General features: G+C 42.3%; 1 protein-coding gene across 2 annotated transcripts in view; it reads right to left on the reverse strand.

Moving 5' to 3' along the window:
- The window catches only part of GABRB3 (gamma-aminobutyric acid type A receptor subunit beta3), a 297,693-nt gene that overhangs the window by 37,814 nt on the left and 235,107 nt on the right, over positions 1-24,772 (reverse strand). For both annotated transcript variants that reach the window (XM_075265195.1, XM_075265196.1), the window contains one exon: positions 24,296-24,516. In XM_075265195.1, the coding sequence (XP_075121296.1) occupies positions 24,296-24,516 (221 nt within the window). The remainder of the gene's footprint in view (positions 1-24,295; positions 24,517-24,772) is intronic.

The following is a 24,772-nucleotide window of genomic DNA, read 5'->3' on the forward strand; positions in this document are numbered from 1 at the left end:
GTTTGGGCAAATTCATGGTGGACGGAGCCTCTAAACAGCCCAGTTTGGGCAAATTCATGGTGGAGGGAGCCTCTAACCAGCCCAGTTTGGACCAATTAATGGTGGAGGGAGCCGCTAAACAGCCCAGTTTGGACCAATTCATGGTGGAGGGAGCCTCTAAAAACCCCAGTTTGGACCAATTCATGGTGGAGGGAGCCTCTAAAAAACCCAGTTTGGACCAATTCATGGTGGAGGGAGCCTCTAACCAGCCCAGTTTGGACCAATTAATGGTGGAGGGAGCCTCTAAACAGCCAAGTTTGGACCAATTCATGGTGGAGGGAGCCTCTAAAAACCCCAGTTTGGACCAATTCATGGTGGAGGGAGCCTCTAACCAGCCCAGTTTGGGCAAATTCATGGTGGAGGGAGCCTCTAAACAGCCCAGTTTGGGCAAATTCATGGTGGAGGGAGCCTCTAACCAGCCCAGTTTGGACCAATTAATGGTGGAGGGAGCCGCTAAACAGCCCAGTTTGGACCAATTCATGGTGGAGGGAGCCTCTAAAAACCCCAGTTTGGACCAATTCATGGTGGAGGGAGCCTCTAAACAGCCCAGTTTGGGCAAATTCATGGTGGAGGGAGCCTCTAACCAGCAGAGTTGGTGGAAATCAGGGTGGAGGGAGCCTCTAACCAGCAGAGTTGGGGGAAATCATGTTGGAGGGAGCCTAGTATTAGCAGAATTGTGCAACGCTTATGGTGGATGAGTATGAGGATGCGGAGGAATTGGAGAGGTTGAGTACAGACATGGAGTTTCATGTTGGGGTGCTTTACACAGGTGGGCACAAAAATGACGGCTCTACCCAGTGTTGGTTCATTTTTATCAAAGTGAGCCGGTCGGCACTCTCAGCTGACAGACGGGTGCGCTTGTCAGTGATGATGCCACCGGCTGCACTGAACACCCTCTCAGATAGGACGCTGGCGGCAGGACAGGACAGCACCTCCAAGGCATATAGGGCAAGTTCAAGCCACAGGTCCAACTTCGACACCCAATACGTGTAGGGCGCAGAGGGGTCGGAGAGGACAGGGCTGTGGTCGGAAAGGTATTCCCGCAACATGCGCCTATACTTCTCACGCCTGGTGACACTAGGACCCTCCGTGGCGGCACTTTGGCGAGGGGGTGCCATCAAGGTGTCCCAGACCTTAGACAGTGTGCCCCTCGTTTGTGTGGACCGGTGAGAACTTGGTTGCCTACTGGAGGAACTGCCCTCCCTGCCGCCAACGTCACATGCTGGAAACATCTCCATCATATTCTGCACCAATTGCCTGTGGCAAGCATTGATGCGATTGGCCCTCCCCTCTACCGGAATAAAAGACGAGATGTTGTTTTTATACCGGGGGTCAAGGATAGCAAAGATCCAGTACTGGTTGTCCTCCATGATTTTGACAATACGCTTGTCGGTTGTAAAGCACCCCAACATGAACTCAGCCATGTCTGCCACAGTGTTAGTTGGCATGACTCCTCTGGCCCCACCGGAAAGTTCAATCTCCATTTCCTCCTCATCCTCCATGTCTACCCATCCGCGCTGCAACAATGGGACGATTCGAAGTTGCCCGGAAGCCTCCTGTATCACCATCACATCATCGGACAACTCTTCTTCCTCCTCCTCCTCCTCCTCCTCCTCCTCCATTAAACGCAGTGAAGCGGACAGATGTGTGGACCTACTCTCCAGCTGTGACGGATCGGATGCTATCCCTAACTCCTCTGTGTGATCTGAGTTATCCCTGATGTCAATCAGGGATTCTCTCAGAACACACAAGAGCGGGATTGTAAGGCTCACCATCGCATCCTCAGAGCTCACCCTCCTTGTGGACTCCTCAAAGACCCGTAGGATGTCACAAAGGTCTCTCATCCATGGCCACTCATGGATGTGAAACTGAGGCAGCTGACTTTGTGGCACCCTAGGGTTTTGTAGCTGGTATTCCATCAAAGGTCTCTGCTGCTCAACCACTCTATTCAACATCTGAAACGTTGAGTTCCAGCGTGTGGGGACGTCGCACAAAAGCCGGTGTTGTGGCACATGCAGGCGTTGCTGGAGAGATTTTAAGCTAGCAGCGGCTACTGTCGACTTGCGAAAGTGGGCGCACATGCGCCGCACTTTCACCAGTAGCTCTGGAACATTGGGGTAGCTCTTTAGGAAACGTTGCACCACTAGGTTGAAGACGTGGGCCAGGCATGGAACATGTTGGAGTCCGGCAAGCTCCAGAGCTGCTACCAGGTTCCGGCCATTATCACAAACGACCATGCCTGGGCCCAGGTGCAGCGGCTCAAACCATATTGCCGTCTCATCGAGGAGGGCATCCCTCACCTCGGAGGCAGTGTGCTGTCTGTCCCCCAAGCTGATCAGCTTCAGCACAGCCTGCTGACATCTACCAACGCCAGTGCTGCAACGTTTCCAACTCGTAGCTGGGGTCAATCTAACAGCGGAGGAGGAGGCGGTGGCGGAGGAGGAGGCGGTGGCGGAGGAGGAGGCGGTAGAGGAGGAGGAGGAGGGGGGTGTTCTTCTCGTGTCCCTGCCAGGAATGTTAGGCGGGGAGACGAGGTACACCGGGCCAGTTTGGGAAGCAGTCCCAGCCTCAACTACATTCACCCAGTGTGCCGTCAGTGAAATGTAGCGTCCCTGTCCGCATGCACTTGTCCACGCGTCGGTGGTCAAGTGGACCTTTGTGCAAAGCGCGGAACTAAGGGCCCGCCTGATGTTGAGTGACACGTGCTGGTGCAAGGCGGGGACGGCACACCGGGAGAAGTAGTGACGGCTAGGGACGGCATAGCGAGGTGCTGCAGTTGCCATCAGGTCCAGGAAGGCGGGAGTTTCAACAAGCCGGAACGCCAACATCTCCTGGGCCAGCAGTTTAGCGATGTTGGCGTTCAAGGCTTGCGCGTGTGGGTGGTTAGCAGTGTATTTCTGCCGCCGCTCCAATGTCTGAGAGATGGTGGGTTGTTGTAAAGAAACGCCTGATGGTGCCTTTGATGGTGCAGGAGAAGGAGATAAGACAGGACCAGGGGAGGATGAGGTAGAAGTCAACAAAGTGGCGGAGGCAGATGAAGTGGTGTCCTGGCTCGTCCTCTGGAGTGCATCGCCAGCACAGTCAGCAGTGGCAGTGGCAGAGGCAGAGGCAGTGGCAGAGGCAGTGGCAGTGGCGTGAACGGCAGGCGGCCTTTGTCCTGCCGTTGCTGCCTGCCACTGATTCCAGTGCTTGGATTCCAAATGACGGCGCATTGAAGTGGTGGACAGGTTGCTCTTCTCAGAGCCCCTAATCAATTTCGAGAGGCAAATTGTGCAGACAACACTATATCTGTCCTCGGCGCATTCCTTGAAAAAACTCCACACCTTCGAGAAACGTGCCCTCGAGGTGGGAGTTTTTCGGGGCTGGGTACGAACTGGAACATCTTGGGAGATTCCGGGTGTGGCCTGGCTTCGCCTAAGCTGCTGACCTCTGCCTCTGCCTCTAGCTACCCTTTTTGGTGCTGCACCTGCCTCAACATCCACACTACTTTCCCCGCTTGACATCCCCCCTGTCCAGGTCGGGTCAGTGTCCTCATCATCCACCACTTCCTCTTCCAACTCCTGTCTCATCTCCTGCTCCCGCACAATGCGCCGGTCAACTGGATGCCCTGACGGCAACTGCGTCACATCATCGTCGATGAGGGTGGGTTGCTGGTCATCCACCACCAAATCGAACGGAGATGGAGGAGACTCTAGTGTTTGAGCATCTGGACACAGATGCTCCTCTGTTAGGTTCGTGGAATCGTGACGTGGAGAGGCAGGTTGAGGGACAATGAAAGGAGCGGAGAACAGCTCTGGGGAGCAGGGACAGTTTGGGTTATTGTTCTGTAAAGCTTCGGAATTTTGGGAGGAAGGAAGACAAGACTGTTGGGTAATAGGAGGAGAGGAGGCAGAGTCTGACTGGCTGCTGGACAATGTGCTGTAAGCGTTCTCTGACAGCCATTGCAAGACCTGTTCCTGGTTCTCGGGCCTACTAAGGTTTGTACCCTGCAGTTTAGTTAATGTGGCAAGCAACCCTGGCACTGTGGAGTGGCGCAATGCTTGCTGCCCCAAAGGAGTAGGCACGGGACGCCCTGTGGCTTCACTGCTACCTTGCTCCCCAGAACCATTCCCCCGACCTCGCCCACGGCCTCGTCCACGTCCCTTTCCGGGAGCCTTGCGCATTTTGAATTCCTAGTTAGAAATTGGCACTGTATACCAGTAGTAAAAATTGTGGGTGCACGTAACCCCAATATATTCTTTGAATTACCAGTCAGAAACTGGCACTATATGGCAGTATCAAGAAATGAGGGTATTTGTATTCCCAATATATTCTTTGAATTCCCAGTCAGACAATGGCACTGTATACCAGTAGTAAAAATTGTGGGTGCACGTAACCCCAATATATTCTTTGAATTACCAGTCAGAAACTGGCACTATATGGCAGTAGCAAGAAATGAGGGTATTTGTATTCCCAATATATTCTTTGAATTCCCAGTCAGACAATGGCACTGTATACCAGTAGTAAAAATTGTGGGTGCACGTAACCCCAATATATTCTTTGAATTCCCAGTCAGACACTGGCACTATATGGCAGTAGCAAGAAATGAGGGTATTTGTATTCCCAATATATTCTTTGAATTCCCAGTCAGACAATGGCACTGTATACCAGTAGTAAAAATTGTGGGTGCACGTAACCCCAATATATTCTTTGAATTCCCAGTCAGACACTGGCACTATATGGCAGTAGCAAGAAATGAGGGTATTTGTATTCCCAATATATTCTTTGAATTCCCAGTCAGACAATGGCACTGTATACCAGTAGTAAAAATTGTGGGTGCACGTAACCCCAATATATTCTTTGAATTACCAGTCAGAAACTGGCACTATATGGCAGTAGCAAGAAATGAGGGTATTTGTATTCCCAATATATTCTTTGAATTCCCAGTCAGACAATGGCACTGTATACCAGTAGTAAAAATTGTGGGTGCACGTAACCACAATATATTCTTTGAATTACCAGTCAGAAACTGGCACTATATGGCAGTAGCAAGAAATGAGGGTATTTATAACCCCAATATATTCTTTGAATTCCCAGTCAGACAATGGCACTGTATACCAGTAGTAAAAATTGTGGGTGCACGTAACCCCAATATATTCTTTGAATTCCCAGTCAGACACTGGCACTATATGGCAGTAGCAAGAAATGAGGGTATTTGTATTCCCAATATATTCTTTGAATTCCCAGTCAGACAATGGCACTGTATACCAGTAGTAAAAATTGTGGGTGCACGTAACCCCAATATATTCTTTGAATTCCCAGTCAGAAACTGGCACTATATGGCAGTAGCAAGAAATGAGGGTATTTGTATTCCCAATATATTCTTTGAATTCCCAGTCAGACAATGGCACTGTATACCAGTAGTAAAAATTGTGGGTGCACGTAACCCCAATATATTCTTTGAATTACCAGTCAGAAACTGGCACTATATGGCAGTAGCAAGAAATGAGGGTATTTGTATTCCCAATATATTCTTTGAATTCCCAGTCAGACAATGGCACTGTATACCAGTAGTAAAAATTGTGGGTGCACGTAACCCCAATATATTCTTTGAATTCCCAGTCAGACACTGGCACTATATGGCAGTAGCAAGAAATGAGGGTATTTGTATTCCCAATATATTCTTTGAATTCCCAGTCAGACAATGGCACTGTATACCAGTAGTAAAAATTGTGGGTGCACGTAACCACAATATATTCTTTGAATTACCAGTCAGAAACTGGCACTATATGGCAGTAGCAAGAAATGAGGGTATTTATAACCCCAATATATTCTTTGAATTCCCAGTCAGACAATGGCACTGTATACCAGTAGTAAAAATTGTGGGTGCACGTAACCCCAATATATTCTTTGAATTCCCAGTCAGACACTGGCACTATATGGCAGTAGCAAGAAATGAGGGTATTTGTATTCCCAATATATTCTTTGAATTCCCAGTCAGACAATGGCACTGTATACCAGTAGTAAAAATTGTGGGTGCACGTAACCCCAATATATTCTTTGAATTCCCAGTCAGACACTGGCACTATATGGCAGTATCAAGAAATGAGGGTATTTGTATTCCCAATATATTCTTTGAATTCCCAGTCAGACAATGGCACTGTATACCAGTAGTAAAAATTGTGGGTGCACGTAACCCCAATATATTCTTTGAATTACCAGTCAGAAACTGGCACTATATGGCAGTAGCAAGAAATGAGGGTATTTGTATTCCCAATATATTCTTTGAATTCCCAGTCAGACAATGGCACTGTATACCAGTAGTAAAAATTGTGGGTGCACGTAACCCCAATATATTCTTTGAATTCCCAGTCAGACACTGGCACTATATGGCAGTAGCAAGAAATGAGGGTATTTGTATTCCCAATATATTCTTTGAATTCCCAGTCAGACAATGGCACTGTATACCAGTAGTAAAAATTGTGGGTGCACGTAACCCCAATATATTCTTTGAATTACCAGTCAGAAACTGGCACTATATGGCAGTAGCAAGAAATGAGGGTATTTGTATTCCCAATATATTCTTTGAATTCCCCGTCAGACAATGGCACTGTATACCAGTAGTAAAAATTGTGGGTGTATATAGCCCCAATTCTATTGCTAGGGGACTTGCAGGGTATTTCTGGGGTGAAGGTGGGGGGGCACACCGTTGGAACGGGTATTGGGGTATATATCGGGTATACGGGAATACACTGACAGTGTATTCCATTCAGGATCCTGGGAAAGCTGGGTTGCGGCGATTGAGCCCGTCAGTGCCACGTTACACTGACAAGCTTCTCCCTGGAATTTAGCTCTTACAAGAGCTGTTGTGGTTGTCTTCTCCTTCCTATCCTAGCCTGTCCCTGCCTACCCAGAATCTAAGCCCTAGCTAGCTGGACGGAAACCTCCGTCCTCGGTGAATTGCAAGCTCAGAATGACGCGAACCTGGGCGGCGCTGTTCTTTTAAATTAGAGGTCACATGTTTTCGGCAGCCAATGGGTTTTGCCTACTTTTCTCAACGTCACCGGTGTCGTAGTTCCTGTCCCACCTACCCTGCGCTGTTATTGGAGCAAAAAAGGCGCCAGGGAAGGTGGGAGGGGAATCGAGTAATGGCGCACTTTACCACGCGGTGTTCGATTCGATTCGAACATGCCGAACAGCCTAATATCCGATCGAACATGAGTTCGATAGAACACTGTTCGCTCATCTCTAATCAGGACGTGGGGAATGGCGGTTTTCACCGCCATTATTACTGTACTGTCACTTCGCTCATTGTAGCAGATGCTATTGAATTAAATAGTCTCCTGAGGAACCCTCTATATAGAGGGATATGCATAGAGATAGTTAATATAGGTGAGGCGCTTAATATAAGCAAAGAGGCAGACTAAATATCAGTATGGCCATTTATATGTTACCTTTAGGATTTAGTGGTCATTCTGGTATTAAAAACTTAGCCATGCTCTCAGTTATAAATCTGGGCAACTAGTTCAGAGTGTCAGCACTTGCTATTTGTTATAAGAGCTTCCTGGGGCAAGTTATTTATTATATTACCCTGGGTTGCTGGCCCAGAGCGTGTATATAGATGTTACACCTTTGTGTTCCTTTTCAAGTCATCTACTTGTGCATGGGTAAGGTAGAAATACTGCAGTTTTTGCAGAGACACTTAATATAAGCCGAGTGACAGACTAGATATGAGTATGGTCATCTATATGCTACCGTATGAATATACATAGCATTTCTGATATTACAAACTTAGTCATGCTCTCAGATTAAGACCTGGAGAACTATTTCAGAGTGTCAGCACTCTGTGTTTTTGTGTGCATGGGTGTGGCAGAAATACTGCTATATGTGCACAGTGCCCTATCCATTTTTTGCAATACACCTTTGCCTATATGCTATCTGTTGGCAGTGGGTGTAGTCTTCTAGCCCTCAGTGGCAATATATATTAAGCTGGGAGTTTTTATTGGTTATACACCTTCAAATAATATTATTCCTTCTTATTTATTTTTAGTGAAGGGGTTTGTATGAAGGTCTAGCTAACTACTATTATTTGTTGTGGTCCTATTCCCAACAATTGGGGAGTTCACACTATATATAGGACAAGCAACAATATTTTTTTTTTATTTGTGGTGTATACATCATATACTTTTACCTGGGACATTCTACGTTAATGCATGCTAATAAATTTTAGTTTTATCTTTGTCATCAATTTTAGTTTTTTTTTTGGATTAGTTGTACATTGTAACATAAAGACAAATAATGCCCATAATATTAATAGTGAGTATAAAGTACATCTAATAGAGCACAAGTTCTTTGGTACAGATCATTAGGCATACAGTATATCCAGTAGAATCCAAAAATTAGTAATAACGACGATTAAATTACTAAATCTGGATGTTTCTGTCAACATCTGACTTTCCTCAACAAATATCTGCTACAGCCAGTGTGAAAGGTGGGAGCCTGGTGCGAGTCTTGTGTATTCTACCAACTGATCTGAGATTGCTGTAAATCATTGCTACGTATCAAGAGACTGAGATGCCCCTACTGGCACCTCCACTTACATGGTAAGGGAGTACTGGGGGTAACTGAAATTTAATTATAACATACTTTATATACGATCACATTCTAGTAAGTATTAATAAATAAAAAGAACTAGATATATTGTGAATATAGATGGAGTTCAAAGTAACAAGAAATTCATATACTTATGGAGAGATATTGGCACTTGCGTTTCCATTTCAAACTGGGTTCTGTGATCTTACTTCCTTTTTACTATATTTCCAGTAATGCATATGTACATAAATGTGACATAAGGATGTCACAATACCTTTGCCTCCAATGTATTGATAAGCTCAAATACACAAAGAGAAAAACGTTTTTATTTTGTTTTTAATGGACTCAATGGCTAAAGTATGGAATTTTATCATCATAGGGGAAATCTGCAACCAACAGAAAGCTTGGGTGCAATGATGGTATTCTGAGCTAAAGAACACCAAATACTACAAAATGGGAAATGTCTATATTTGGGTGTTCATGATGAAGCCATGACATTTATGTTGCATCTGTTTACAAACTTATATTGATGAATCTCAATAGACCCATTGACATTGATATTCTGACATTTTTGACAGAAGAGACAGTATAGCAGATTATGCAATTCTTGCTGCTGAAAAAATCCCAGGGACTCCAAGGGACTGGCAAAAAATGAGAACAGAGACTAAGTAATTTGCATCTACTTGTCTTCAAAAGCTTTACCACTACTGTACAGTATATCATATTTTTCATCATACGCACATGTGTCAGCCATTTCATGAGAATAAATAGTTTTTTGAGTTGTGTCTTTTTTTTGCCATCATAAACTTCCAAAGCAGTGTCCTGTGTGTTTGCTGACACAATACGAGCCAGGGCCCTGAGACTGTATGTCCTTGGCTGTGTGTTCATGATTATACCATACAGTGCCTGCCTGTACTGTATAAGCAGTCTGTCCATTCAGCCAGCGGATCCAACCTGCATTGGTACAGCAGTGTTTTCTCTTCTCTCAGAGCCTAAAGTAATGGTGCGCAGCAATGAATAATGGGTGAGGAGTTCCAGTTTAACTTCCTATACGTGCAGGATAAAAACTGAACCAAGTACCTCGTAGCTCAGTGGGCCTCCCAGGAGCAGGGGGCCCTGGCACATGATCAGGTTTGTTTGGTGCTGAAAACAGCTGCTGATAATATCACTGGGAAAGCTAACATGGTGACCTAACTGTGATAGGAGAGGAAACTATGGGCAGTATGTGAGAGAATGGGCTATAGGGAACAGATTATGTGAGAGGTAGACGAATAGCATTTTTACAGACATACTAGAACAGAAAATAGAATTTTGCTGATAGCAGAGAAAGACCTGTTTACACAATTTGCACTGAAAAAACAATATGATTTTTTTATGATTTATTAATACATAAGAGTAGAACACAGGGCCAACTTTGTATATCCTATCTGCGTACATGAATATAATCCAACATAGGAGAAATCCTCAACTAGTGCACCTTCTTCCTGCACACCACCCGGGGTGAGGGGTTTCCAGCTTGAACCCCAAAAGTATACAGTACATACAATACCAAAGCTCCCTATACTAGGGAACAAAAGGTGAAAAACTGGACTGTTTGGAGCAAAACTGTTTACCAATGGTTGTGCTCAGTAGCACAGCTGAAAATTAGAAAGCCCAACCCTGTTTCCCAACTTGGAAACAGTGAGTGCTAGGCTATCCTAGTCCTTTTGTGCTCCAGATAAAGGCAGTCACAATGCTATGAAACTTCTGTTACAATCTAGTGGATAAAAATTATTATTAAAGCAAAACTTAAAGTATTTTGTTTTTTTTTTTCACTCCACCAAAAAAATTTCTCAGTTGAATGAAACAAAGCCATGGTTGGACATGATGAGGATAGGCTTGAGATATTCAGAGTTGTTCAGCCTTTGTAAATAGGTAACTACTGTATAAGTCAATAATAGTATTGGAATATGCAGGAAACATTCTGTATTGATTACATTAATCCAGGCAATTATTAGCTACTAGGCAAATGTTTCATCACTTTTTACCACCTGGTACACCAATTGAATAAAAGCAATTTTTACACTGTCATTGAAATGGAAATATTATAAGGATATCCTCACAAGGATTATAAATACAGTAACAACTGTCTTAACAAAGTAAAGGCTTTAGTACATACTATACCATACGTAAAGCACAATAGTATTTTAATGTCTATTTATTGTTAACCTCTTGCCACCACAAAAATGTTTCATATTTTCATTTTCATTGTTTATTCCCCCTCTTCCAAGAGCCATAACATTTTTATTTTCCCATTAGCTTAGATAGATAAGGACTTATTTTTTGTGGGACACATTGTACTTTATATTGGTTTCATTTAATATTCTGTGTGATGTGTTGGTAAGATGTAGAAAAATCAGAAAGGGGTGGAATTAGAAAAAAACTGCATTTCACTATATTCTCATGAGTTTTGATTTTATAGTGTTCACTGTGCAGCCAAAATGACATGTCAGTATTGACAACTATATTCTGCAGACCAGTACGATTATAGTGATACCAAAATTATTGAGTTGCTGTTATGTTTTAACACTGTCACCAGTGCTCCATTGTCCATCCAGCGTGGTCTAGTCCTGCTACTCAGCTGTCTTCTTTTGCTGGAAGTCCTCGCTGGCTGTAACATCCCATATATATATATATATATATATATATATATATATATATATATATATATTTTTTATTGCAAAATGGAGAAATAAAAAACAAACAAACTGCATTTCAGCATAAAAACCTCATACCATCTGTGAAACAAGGTGACAGTAGTATCATGGTTTTGTGCTGTTTTACTACATCTGAGCCAGTATGGCTAGTCCTCAGTGATGGAACAATGAATTACAAATTGTAGCAGTAATAAAGGAAAATGTCAGGACCTCTGTCTATAACCTGAATCTGGAAACAAGGGTCATGCAAAAAGACAATGGCATTCTCATTGCCAGCCTTCATAAACTCAGAGTAGGTGGAGGGTGCACCTCATTTATGACAAAGTACATGCCTCATCATAACTGACTCATACCCTCTGCCAGGCCATGTACCTGGAAAGGAAATGTACACCAGTTCATAGCTGGCATACATTTCCTATATCAATTATGACTGATTTCTGATGTAAATGATGTTAAACCTGGCGTGAACGATGGCTTTGTCCCCTGCTCGCTCTCATCAGGTTCCCCTTTTCAGGGAATTGGCAAAGGTAGCACAGAAGTAAAATTTAAGTAAACATTTTGCAATTGCTTAGTGGAAAATGCCAATTTTCACAAAAAAATGCTACTTTTTATGCCTTGTACAGCATCAAACTGGCATACAATGCATAATAAATTTGAAGACAAGTTGTTGTACAAACAAATGGTTAAAGAAGAGTAAAGTTTAGAAGGACCAATTCAAAGTCCTGACTTGAATACAGCCCCGACCTCTCCTGTTGAGTGAGGAGACGTAGGGTGCCTTCACATGATGTAACGCTCTGCTCATTGTGTCCATTTTACATGTGTAAAAATAAACGTGTAAAATGTAGTAAGCCATTGAGTTCAATGTCTTATGCGCGTATTTTTGCGCGCACAAAAATACGCGCATTAAAAAAAAAGCCATTGGACTCAATGGCTAACTACATTTTACACGTGTATTTTTACACATGTAAGGCTCCATTCACACAGAGTAACGTTGGCGTTTTTTGTGCTTATTTTGTGCTTATTTTAGCACATAGCGCCGCTTAACGCCGCATAAACGCCGCGTTTGCGCCGTTCAACGCGACCGCAAAATAGCGCGGAGCAAACGCGGCGTTAAAGCGGCGTTTACGCGGTGCTATGTGCCAAAATAAGCACAAAATAAGCACAAAAAACGCCAACGTTACTCTATGTGAATGGAGCCTAAAATGGACAAAATGAGTGGAGCGTTACATCGCGTGAAGGCCCCCTTACAGCCACTAGCTGTGCTATGTAAAGCAAATAACCGAGGTGCCAATGGATCTTCATCTATAGTGTATAGAAGAAAAGTTTTCAAGTGGAGATAAGTGTAGTGCTCTCTCCGTCCAAAAAAATAAAAAATAGACTATTTTGTCTATTGTCAAAATTGTCACAGTAGCCAATATGGTAATAATTTAATTGTAATGTGTGACTTGACTGTAGTCTAGGCACTAATTATAAATAAAGGGTTTTGCTACCTAGACTCAATTATGTCACATTAGGCTCTTTTCACATCTGCTTTATGGTTTCTGACATAAATAGAAACTACGCAGTACAAGATCAGTTACTTGACGGACACCAGTGGCATCCAACAGACCCTATTGACTTACAATGGGGTCCATTGGGTTCTACATCAGTGTCTGGCACTTTGACAAAAAATAGTGCTGCATGCAGTGCTATTCATCCCATGAAAAACAAAGTAATCTATGATGTAGGTCCCTAATTGAGCCTCCAACGCAGATGTGAACACAGTCTAAGCCAATGCACTTAAATAAATAAAAGAAAACATCAACAATAAACTTGCTCAGTAGGAGGATGAAGCATTGTAGGCGTAAGGTACATTTTCACAAATGAATATTAACTGTACCACTCAAGTTTTAGCTATAAGCACTAAGTGCATTAACCTCTTTGTTGTAAATCTCTAATTGTTTTGAAAATTCTTTACCTGCGAGAATATAAACGATGCTGGAGTGAACTAGAAAGAGGAAAGGCGCATAAGTATAGCAACATCAGAAATAGAGCTAGAGTTCAAAATCAAGCTGAAATACAGAAATATAGAACAAAATATGGAAAGGTAAGAGCTAACACACCTATCAATAGCAGTCAGCAGACAGTTATACCAAAATGGTCCGATGATACAGGTTTCAGATTACATATAAAAATGGTTGAGAAAAATCGGGGGGTAAAATACCTGTTATAGTTAAAAAATTTGTCTGAACAACAATGCCTTACCAATAAAAAGAAAAATTGAGAGAGGACAAAAGAAAACAATAGATTTAGAACCCCAGTAGCCACTGTTTTAGTTAGCGTGGTTTCACTTATTCATGGTTGCCTACGCTATAAACATTCACCATTTACCGTATATACTGGAGTATAAGCCAAGTTTTTCAGCGCAGTTTTTGTCCACCCCGACTTATACTTGAGTCAAGCAAGAAAAAAAAAAATGTTTTTTTTTTTTTTTTTTTTTTTTTGGGGGGGGGGGGGGTGTCTATAGTAATGTAATGTAATGTAACAATAACGTATAGAATCTCCCATAAAATAGTGAAAAAAAAAGAAGCTTTAAAAAATATAATAAAAAAATAAAAAATAAAAGTTCTAAATCCCTCCTTTCCCTAGAATACATATAAAAGTAGAAAATTACTTTGAAACACATTCACATTAGGTATCCCTGTATCTGAAAGTGCCCAGTCTACTGAATATAGGGCAGGGGTGCCCAATACCTCGATCGCGATCTACCGATCCATCACGGAGGACGTATGGGTCGATCACCCCGCCCACAGGCCCCGCCCTGGTCCGCCCACAGACCCCGCCCACAAAAAGTGGGTAGTAGATCTTAGCCCTTGGTCAGTTTATAAAGTAGCTCACATGCTGAAAAAGTGTGAGCACCCCTGATATAAGGTATCTGTAGTGCTCCTGTTCCGTCAGGAAAGAATTAATAGGAGCACTGCAGATACCCTGTATTCAGCCAGGCTGAATTCCAAGTGGTGGGAAAAACCCAGTCCTCAAACTCAGGGAAGGGGCAGACAGACAACCAAAACACTCCCTCCCCTTTCCCAGCACCCAGCATCTACTGCACCCAAAAACTCAGACCATTTGAATTTTTTAAATTTTCCAGTAACTGCTGCCTTTCCCCCCTAGGCTTATACTCGAGTCAATAAGTTTTCCCAGTTTTTTGTGGTAAAATTAGGGGCCTCGGCTTATATTCGGGTCGGCTTATACTCAAGTATATACGGTAATTGTAAATCATAGGGTTGAGCTCTACTCTTATAGTATTGTGCTGCTTTATTTTAAGGAACTCATTTTCTGGTAGCAGTTTTTTAGTTAATATATAACAGTTTTTTGATTAAGAATAGTGATCCAGTGATCCTGGCACATTAGATGTAATTTTTTTTTCTTTATTATTTTGTAATATCTTCAGCGGTGCTCTAGGTGTGCTGAACGTTTCTGGAGAAAATCACGTTCACCTGCAGATTTCCTCCACTTCAAATTTATGCTTAAAACATATAGTTCTGCCCTTTACCTCGCCAAACAAGCCTATTTCGCAGCCCTCATCTCTTCTCTCTCCAACAACCCTAAAAGTCTTTTTGAAACTTTTCACTCCTTACTCACACCCAAGGTACAGACGCCATTCACAGACCTTAGTGCTGATGACCTGGTCACTTATTTTCATGATAAAATTGATAAGAGCCATCAGGAAATAACTGCTCAAGCCCCAGGTGGCATTTCAGACTGTCCATTCTCATTTGAACCTGTTACAGAAGAGGAAGTCTCCCAGCTACTTTCTTCATCTCGCCCTACAACCTGCAGTAGTGACCCCTTCCGCTCACACTTCTCCTATCTCTGTCGCTTGCTGTCACGACTTACCTTACTAAAATATTTAACCTCTCTCTTCTGGAAGCTTCCCATCCTCCTTCAAGCATGCTGTTATAACTCCGCTATTGAAAAAACCCTCCCTGGACCCGTCCTGTGCTGCTAACTACCAACCCGTCTCTAACCTTCATTTAGTACTCCATATACCATATCCTAAACTACTGTATATCTGTGCATAATGAAATATAGGCCAGATGACTAATATGTTAGACCTTATATAAAAATATGACACATTTTATTAATATTGTATCTTATTGTAAAATATAGCTACACTATTGTTACAAAATGAGCAATTTTACCTATCTTGTCACTCCCTACTTCCCCACAGACTGTAAGCTCTTCTGAGCAGGACCCTTTTGTCTCTTTTCTTGATTTATTAAATTTGTTACCCTGGAGTGTCTGGTTTTCTTTATACTGTAAATGTACCTTCAGAAATGAAAAGTGCTGAGACATATACTGGAGCGATATAAATGGAGATTATTATGTGCAAATATACAAGTTTATTGGGGCCAAACCTGACCAAGCTTAAGCCACTAGCAAAGGATAATAGCAGGAAATGACAAGGAGGGGATCCCCTCTATGATGTCCACGTGCGTCATTAATACATATGGGGTTGTCTTAACGGGGCACTCTCTTTAACTTGGTGCTAGAATTGATGAATGGCCCAAGGTAAATCTATTCATTCATATATTAATAAGACCTCAAGAAAAAAAAATCAACTATTGGATAAGCAAAGTAAGCAAATGCTGAGTGAAAAATGGAACTGTTTAAGTAAAAAATCAAGTTTTCTCTGATTTCAGTCTATAGAAAAAGACACATTTTGGAAAAAAAGTACAAGTAAAGATTTAATGAATGCAAAATAACATTAACATTATTTTCCCCCTGGACCAGTGTTTTTTAAGGTAATACATAATGAAGCCGTGTTTGAAATAAGAATATAAGAAACCAAACAATATATACATTGTGTGCTAAGACAGGCAATATAATACACTAGGTACATGATAGAATGCACTGCATAGTGAAAACTACAAGAAGGGAGTCCCATAGCAATTAAGATTCAAGAAGAAAGTGATGAACTACAGTGAAATGTTAGCCTTTTGTACATAGGTTTCCATCAAATGTTTTGGAATTAGCAATCACTCCAGTGAATCAATTCTAATGCAGAGTATATACAATGGTGTTACATTACCAAATACCCTCCATCATTTTATACAATAGTAAATAATGTGATCTTAACAAGGATTACCATGTAATGTATTAAAGAAGGACTAGAAACCTAAAGTCTCTCTAGAGATAAAGAATACGAAGAAAAACTGAACTGTCGCCACTATTACTCTCTGTTAGCGGGGTTGTCCAAAATTTAGGACAGGTCAATACCAGATCAGTATAGGTATGACACTCATCATCCACATCAATCAATTGGTGCAAGTGCTTGCTCTGTGGAGCTCAGTACACTGCGTAGTATTGAGTACTGAGTATTGACACTCAAATCCCATTCAAGTGAGTGGATTATGAAATGGTACAGTCACTATACAGTGTACAGAGTTATCTTCTTCTGACTCTAGGCCAACTTTTTGAGCTCAGTGTGTCAAAATTTGTAAAAAAACAAGCATAATTCAGGTGGTATGTCCCTTCTAGAAAAAGCCATAATTTTGTGATATTTGTAGCTCTAATATGAAAAAGTTATATTTTTAATACGTGTACTGTATTTATTAATAAAGCAAAAACAAATAATTCTTTACCATACCACTTAGTGACTTTTTGTTGCTGAATTTCATTTGATAAATCTTCAGTTGAAGGTTGGTATATCGTACACTTCAAGACCGGTGAGGTCTTGGCAGAGTTAACTGTCCCAGCCAAGAGATAGTATTGCCGAGTGGTAACTGTGTTGGGGTACAGTGGCAGTACAGTGAGGTCTTGGCAGGGTTAACTGTCTCTGACGGGGTGTTCTCTTCCCCCAATATTGGTAAGCAGTAACTGTGGTGGCTACACTGGCAGCAGGGTGAGATTTTGGTAGCTACTTTAAGATAACGATCAGGGTGTGAGGAGCACATATGCCTAAGATGATTCTCCTATGCCCCTGGAGTCAGTGGAACGGACCTTGGTCCAGCCATCTGACAGGGTAATTATGGGAAACAGTTTTAGTGCTCCCAGCTGTCAGGGTGCAAGTCTGCAATACATTTAATGCGGGTGGGAGCTCTGGCTTCACAGCCTAACCCTAACACCAACTAACAGAGGTAAGATGGGTGCCGTTTGCACATCCTCTCAACAGGAAACAGAAGAGTTTCAGTCCTTACTACATTCCATAATTAGTAGATTTTAAGGAGGGTTTATTGGCCTATAGTTATATGCTATCATTGTTATGGTCTGGGGATTCCTGACCACGGACTGGCCCCTGACTGATAACTTCTCAGTCCAGTAAAGGAAAAACATATATATATATATATATATATATATATATATATATAAATCAGAAGTATGAGCAGTTTGGACTTCTAGTGTGGATACTCCTACACCCTGCCTAGCATAACTAGAAGTAGCCGTGGGCCCGACTATCTTGCCTGAATGGGCACGACCACAGCCGGAGAAGTAGCTAACCTACAAAGGGAAATAGAGCCCCTGTCTAGCTTCACGTTTACGAAGGAGAGGCAGATACAGAACAAGCCCCCCACGGATGTCCAGACTTGGACTAACGGTGAACATGAGTACGCAAAAGCATAGGGAGAAAATAAACGTGAAACACAGAATAACTGAACTAAGCAAGGGATAGGAAAAAACAGAACTGAGTATCACACACCCAAAAAACCCCTACCCAAAAAAATTCCAAACCTCCAAACAGAAAAATACCTAGGGCTCGCTGCGCTCGGAACACTATGTCTGGATGTCTGGATAGGAGCTCAATACTTAACGAACCAGTACTGTGTGAACAGGAGCAAGAAACTGGATGGGCCGGGATGCAGGTGGTAGCAGCTTCAGACAACAGACCATTTCTGGAGCACAGGAACAGAAGTTTAAGACCGGCATAAGATAGCATGTGCAACAGCCTTATATAGTAAAGAGAAGGCCTCGCCCATGGCCTGTGAAGTATTCAGCACTGCAGAGAACTTAACCCCTTCAGAGGCCAAGACACACCAGGCACTGATCCACCAGGCAATTCACCACGTGATCCACGCCCGAGTGCCAGAGCAGAAACAGCATGTCTGGTGTGAACATTCCCCTGCCGTGCATCAGGTGGTTCACGCGCTGAATGCTGTCCGGACACTCTGCGCCTGAACCCAACAGGCTGAGACTGCTGAAACCGGGTCATAACAATCATCCAGGGTCAAATCACTTCTTCATGGCATATACTGTTTTCTGCTTTCTGTTTTTGAAAGATGGCAAATCTTTCTGCTGCCCGATGTCTTGTCCTGTGTGAACACATATCTCCGGCTCACAGAACTAAGAGGGCCACAGGTAAAGGCAAGAGATAGGCACCAGACTACTGACAAGACCCCAGGACAGAAAGTAGAAGAGACAAGGGGGCAGCAGCAAGCTACTGACAGGACCCCAGGACAGAAACAACCAGGACCCCAGGACAGAAAGTACCAGAGGCAAGAACCAGGCAGCAGCCTACTGTCAGGACCCCAGGACAGAAAGTACCAGAGACAAGGGCTCGGCAGCACGCTACTGACAGGACAGAACGCACCAGAGGCAAGGGCCAGGCAGCAGGCTATTTTCAGGACCTCAGGACAGAAGGTACCAGAGGCAAGAGCTAGGCAGCAGGCTACTGACAGGATTCCAGGACAGAAAGCATCAGAGACAAGGGCTAGATGTTAGACTACTCACAGGACCCCAGGTCAGAAACAACCAGAGGCAAGGGCCAGGCAGCAAGCTACTACTGTAGTAAAATAGTTAGCATAGTCAACATTTTAGGAATTTGCGAACAAGTATCTGACGATATTTGCATGTTGCTGTATATGGCGCACTCATAAAGAATTTTACTAGGGGCCCCCAGGCATCCTAGTCCAACATTGACCTGCTTCCTAGGTCTTAAAGAAAATAACAAAACAGACTAAAATTATTCCATAGACTTTTGTTCCCAAACACATTGGGTTTAATAGGTCTCTAACATTGTAGCTTATTTTTATTTAATGGGCTCAAACGGTATCTAGCACTACAAATCCATGACAAAGCAAATTTTTGCTGCTTCCTATAACTATGTGAGGCTTGAAAATCCTCCACCTCAATACTTAGCATTGGAATCATTACTGGAGAAAAATGAGGTCTAACCATAAATGTAATCCCCACCAACCCTCAGGAATGTTACACCCATTGATTTGTAAATTATTGCTCTTTGAAACATGAAACCCATACTGAAAAACTGCTGACAAGTATAGACCAACCATGCACATGAAAAGGTGCAGAGCGAAGTGCGAACTTACAATATTCTTGTTGTTTGTACTCATAATAATATTGCAGTTTTCTTTCACCAAACAAATAATGTGGCTCTGCATAGCTTAATGAATCTCATATATCTGAATCAGGGTCAGGCTCTTTCTCTAGCGTTGCATTTTAAAGCCAAATAATAGGATTCTTAAAACTGGTTTATATGAACAAATCTGAAAAAAATATTCACCCATTTCACATTTTATCACATTGAAGGATTACATTGCATTTCATTAATGGATGAGTTAATTAATGTAGTTGTGACTGTAAGATCCTTCCTGTCTCTATGAACATCTCTGCGGATGGGGTCCCCATGCATGGCTTTATATCTATTAGTCAGAGCTAGGGTTGAGCCGATCTTGACTTTTCAGGATCGATTTTAAAATCCGATTTCCGATCATTTTTCATTCGAACCTGATCTCGATCCCAATTCCGATCCCAATGCAAGTCAATGGGATTTTTTTATTAATCGGAGATCGGATTTTAAAAGCAATCCTATTCACTATACAGCATGGAATCTAACAATTGTTAGAATCCACGCTGTGTAGTGAATCACTAAAGTAGCCAGAGGATATTTTTTAATCCTCTGGCTACTTAGTCCCCCCTGGTGTCCACTTAGCTCCAGAGATGGCTGGTCCTGTGCCCTGTGCCTTCATTCTTTGCCTCGCTGCTGCTCCACGCTGCTTTTCTTCCTTTGCTGCCCCCTCCCTGCCAGGTTAGGAGAGTGTGGGCGGGTACTGGGAGGGGAGACGTCACGTCTCCGCGCCCTGTACCTGCCCACACTCTAAGCCACAAGCCCCACCTACCTAGCGCTTTAAACACTAACCTGGGAGGCGGGGCAGCGAGGCAAGAAGAAGGAGGGCACCGGAGCAGCCATCTCTAGAGGTAAGTAACTACTAGAGATTTAGTTTAGCCTTCCATTCGAATGAATGGAGGCAGCCGGCGCGCAGGGAGTTAAGGCTGTGTGTCGGCTGCTTCCATTCATTCCTATGGAACTGCAGCGGAGCCTTCACACTGAATATACAGCGTATACTCAGTGTGAAGGCTAAGCAAAGCATTGTGGGAAAAATCATCGATCTCGATCCCACATAAAAAGTTTGTGTTCGGAATTCCGATGGCGATCGTGAAATTTTCTTGATCACCGATCGGAATCCGATCTTTTCCGAACACGATCGCTCAACCCTAGTCAGAGCAGAAACCCCCTAAGGACCATGAACTTGGCCATGTTTGGAATGGAAAAAAAAAACAGACCATGTATAGACTGGATTTACTGGATCAAATTTGGCTTAGCTAAACTAAACTCAGCAAATCAGTTCAGTTCAACAAGACCGTGTTTGAGTGGGTAAATTGGGAAATAAATGAACAGGAGTACCATGGGTCAAATGGCCTTTAGGAGCAGCTTTAGGCTAAGTTTACAAGGGGAGCGTTCAGGCGGATTTTGGCACTGAGAGTGACGCGGGGAGCCACATCACTCTTGGGTCAAAACCCGCCTGCCATGACTGTCGTGGCTCCCGACAGTCACGGCTCCCCCTCCGGAGTCGGCTCAAATGAATGGGATGACTCCAGAGATTGCGGACGCCGCAGCTTGATGAGCCACGAAAGCTGCCTGAAGGGCAGCCTGCTCACGGAAAAAAAGAAGCGTGGTGGTCTACATAGACCACCATTGTGAGGGGGCAGATTATGACATGTATTATGTGCCATAATCTTCCCCCCTCTGTGCCTGTGTGAACGGGCCCTTATAGGGACCTAGCTGCTGTAAGTTCGGAGCACCTGACTCTCACTTGGGAAAGAATTTGCAGATGTATTATGGACCATAAAATATATCCAAATAATGGTGACCTGAAGGAGGAATAAGAGTGTCTTCTACTCATTTGGACTCTTCCTGGCCATAAATTACATGTAATTGTAATAAATCACAATTAAACAAAACACTAATGTCAAAGGGGCGACAGATGTTCGAACACTGGGAATAGTTTACATACTAAAGCAAAAAGCAGCTTCTTTTCTGTCTGCAACATGTAATCTATATTCACTAAACTTTGTGTTTTTTCACTGAAAAGCTAATTAAACTAATTATCAGAAATGCCTTGGAGGAAACCTTTAAGCACACAAGGTCAACCTGTACGATTGCAAAATTTGTCAAATGTTTACATATGTAACATGATAGACTCACATGCATTATTGGGATATCAGTGTCACCCCTAAAAATATTATAAGCCACTCTTAAACTGAAGAATGCCGGAGTAAAATATACCAAATTTATTAAAAGACGCACACATCTTTATACATTTTGTCCATCTTTGGCTGTTTAATTCATACATAAATAAAATTCATGTTAATTATTTTTTTTATTGTACTTAAAATGGTTTTCTGCCCCTTTAGATACTTTTTGCTAAAGGCAGACTGGGGCAGACACACCTTTCTTAGAGAAAACCTGGGTGACTTATACCGGAAACCTAAACCAGTATCTGACTGGAGTACATTTCACTTCTTGCACACAGGGGCATGCCAGAATTATAAAGAGGCTGGAGTATCTTAAAAATTCAGACGCATTCCAAACCAATGGGGGAACTGAGTAACCCCTAGTTCACGTGTGTTTGGTAATCCGTTCATGGAGTCTGCATGGGAACCCCCCAGAACGGACTATCGAACGCATTTGCAAGCGCTGTGCAGTAAAAGAACACGGACCCCATAGACTATAATTGGGTCCATGTGCTTGCTGTGAAATTTCCACATGACTCATGCGGAGAGGAAAGTAGATTATTAAGTACTTCTCAAAATGTAAAACTCCAGCATAAACGTCCTTTTTCATAAAAAATAACTTTTAATGAAAAAATTTAAGTTAAAAAATCCACAAGTGTCTCTTAAGCAACCTCTGAGAAAACAGAATGTACTGTACAGTGAGCTACATTGAATAACTAGCAAATGCTAGTAGACACTGACTGACGCGTTTCGACACATGATGTGTCTTAGTCGTAGCCTACGACTACTTAGGCTACGACTAAGACACATCATGTGTCGAAACGCGTCAGTCAGTGTCTACTAGCATTTGCTAGTTATTCAATGTAGCTCACTGTACAGTACATTCTGTTTTCTCAGAGGTTGCTTAAGAGACACTTGTGGATTTTTTAACTTAAAATTTTTTCATTAAAAGTTATTTTTTATGAAAAAGGACGTTTATGCTGGAGTTTTACATTTTGAGAAGTTCCTGATTACAAGTTTCTTGGGCCGCATGAACTCTCCGTGCATTACCCTTTCAAGAACGTGAGTCACACCATTCTTCTATATATTTTGCAAGTTGAACCTAAATTTTCCCTCCCCCCCTTTGTTTCCCTTCGATATGATTATTAAGTACGTTCCTCTCCACGTGTTCCCTGCAGAGATCTCGCGGCAAGCACACAGCGTCCATTATAGTCTATGGGGTCAGTGCGCTTTCACTGCACACCCCTTGCAAATGCGTTCGGTATTCCTTTCGGGAGGGGTCCCCATGCGAACTGTCCCGAATGGAATACCAATGCAGATGTGAACGAGGGGGAAGACTGGTGGAGGAAACAGTAATCTTAAAAACTTCTCCCCACTTAATTTAAAGGATAGGGAGCAGTTAATTTACTTCTTTGGTTACTGTGTTCTTCCTTAGTGATTCTACTCACCTGTAGTTGTGCTAAAAGAAGACACATATCTAATTTTACGCATCTCATGATACATGGGCGAGATTTAGGACAAAATTTTATGCTTAACCACTTCAGTACCGGGTCAATTTATGATCCAGGACCAGACACATTTTAAGTTTATTTTGTATGTGTAGTTTAGCGGGCTGTAACATTTTTCTTATACGCCTCATTCAACTACTTCTGTGTCTTTTTTCGGGGACACATAGGGCTTTATTTTTATGTTGTTTAAATTTCAAATGTGTTTTAATTTTTTTATATCCGTGAAAAAATAAACAAAATAGGAGGGAAATTGTGTCTATTGTGTCTAAGGCTCCACATAGTGAATCGCTGCAAAAAAAATGCTTTGGAAAAGTCAGCTGCGGAAATGCATTGTGTTTTTTTTCCACATGCATTTTTCACAGAAAGTCTGCAGAATTTTCCTCTGCTGACTTGTTTCCTCTACTATACTGATACAGAAAATACCAAGTATAATTGACAAGCTTTGAATAATTGAATAATTGACATTTTTGAAAATTCAACATCTCTGCTGTGGATTTCTTTCTGCAATGTGTGTATGGGATTAGCCAGAATCTCATCCATTTCTTCAGGTAATGTAAAATAAAACGTTTATTTTTTTTTGGGTTTTTTGCCACAGAGTTTTCGCCATATTCCGTGTTCCCTCAACAGGGGACTGTTGGGTTATAGGTTGGACTTGATGGACTGATGTCTTCATCCAACCTTATCTACTATGTAACTATGCAACTATATATGCTGGATTTTCGTATAAGTGTGTAATCAAGAACAAGATCAATGAGAACACAGGATAACTATTACGCTTTCACACAAGCAATAACAAAAATGTAACAATAACTCGCAGAAATATTGTCTGATATCTTAAAATTATAAAGATTGGTTTTAGAAAATACCATACTGGTACTGAAATAAGCAAGAGAAAAAAAGTCAGTGCAAATGAGTTTACAAAAACAAGAGGTTTAGTATTACTACTGTACATTGAATTAAAGATTTGCTTACCTTAAACCGTATAAAACAGTCCCATCGGGATGAAGGCGGATCATTCGATTTTTTACTGTAACTCCATGTACAAAAGACTTTTTATCATTTAGAAAATAGGTGTCAGGAACCCACAGCTGGTCTGCTACTCGGTTGTCAAGTGTGAGGTTGAGGGGGATTCCTGTGTAAGCTAATCTCTTGTCCCTCCAGTATTGCTGAAAATACATTGTCAAAGTATAATCCTGTAAAGAGAAAATACATAACATTTAATACTTATTTTTTAGTTTGTTTCCAATTCTATATAACTTACAAGCTATACATGCCCTAGTACTATCTTATACTAGGTGCGCACTAACCTCGGCTGTCTCTTGTTCTGGTCTGTCAAGCAGTAACATGCGGAGCCTGACGGACCTCAATGTTTTTAGGGTTCATTCACATGGAGGAAAATGGTGAGGAATTTGGTGTGGAATTTCAGCACTGAAAATAAAGCCTCCCAAT

Source organism: Leptodactylus fuscus, chromosome 2 (assembly GCF_031893055.1).
Source record: "Leptodactylus fuscus isolate aLepFus1 chromosome 2, aLepFus1.hap2, whole genome shotgun sequence".
In the NCBI taxonomy this organism is placed as follows: Eukaryota; Metazoa; Chordata; class Amphibia; order Anura; family Leptodactylidae; genus Leptodactylus; species Leptodactylus fuscus.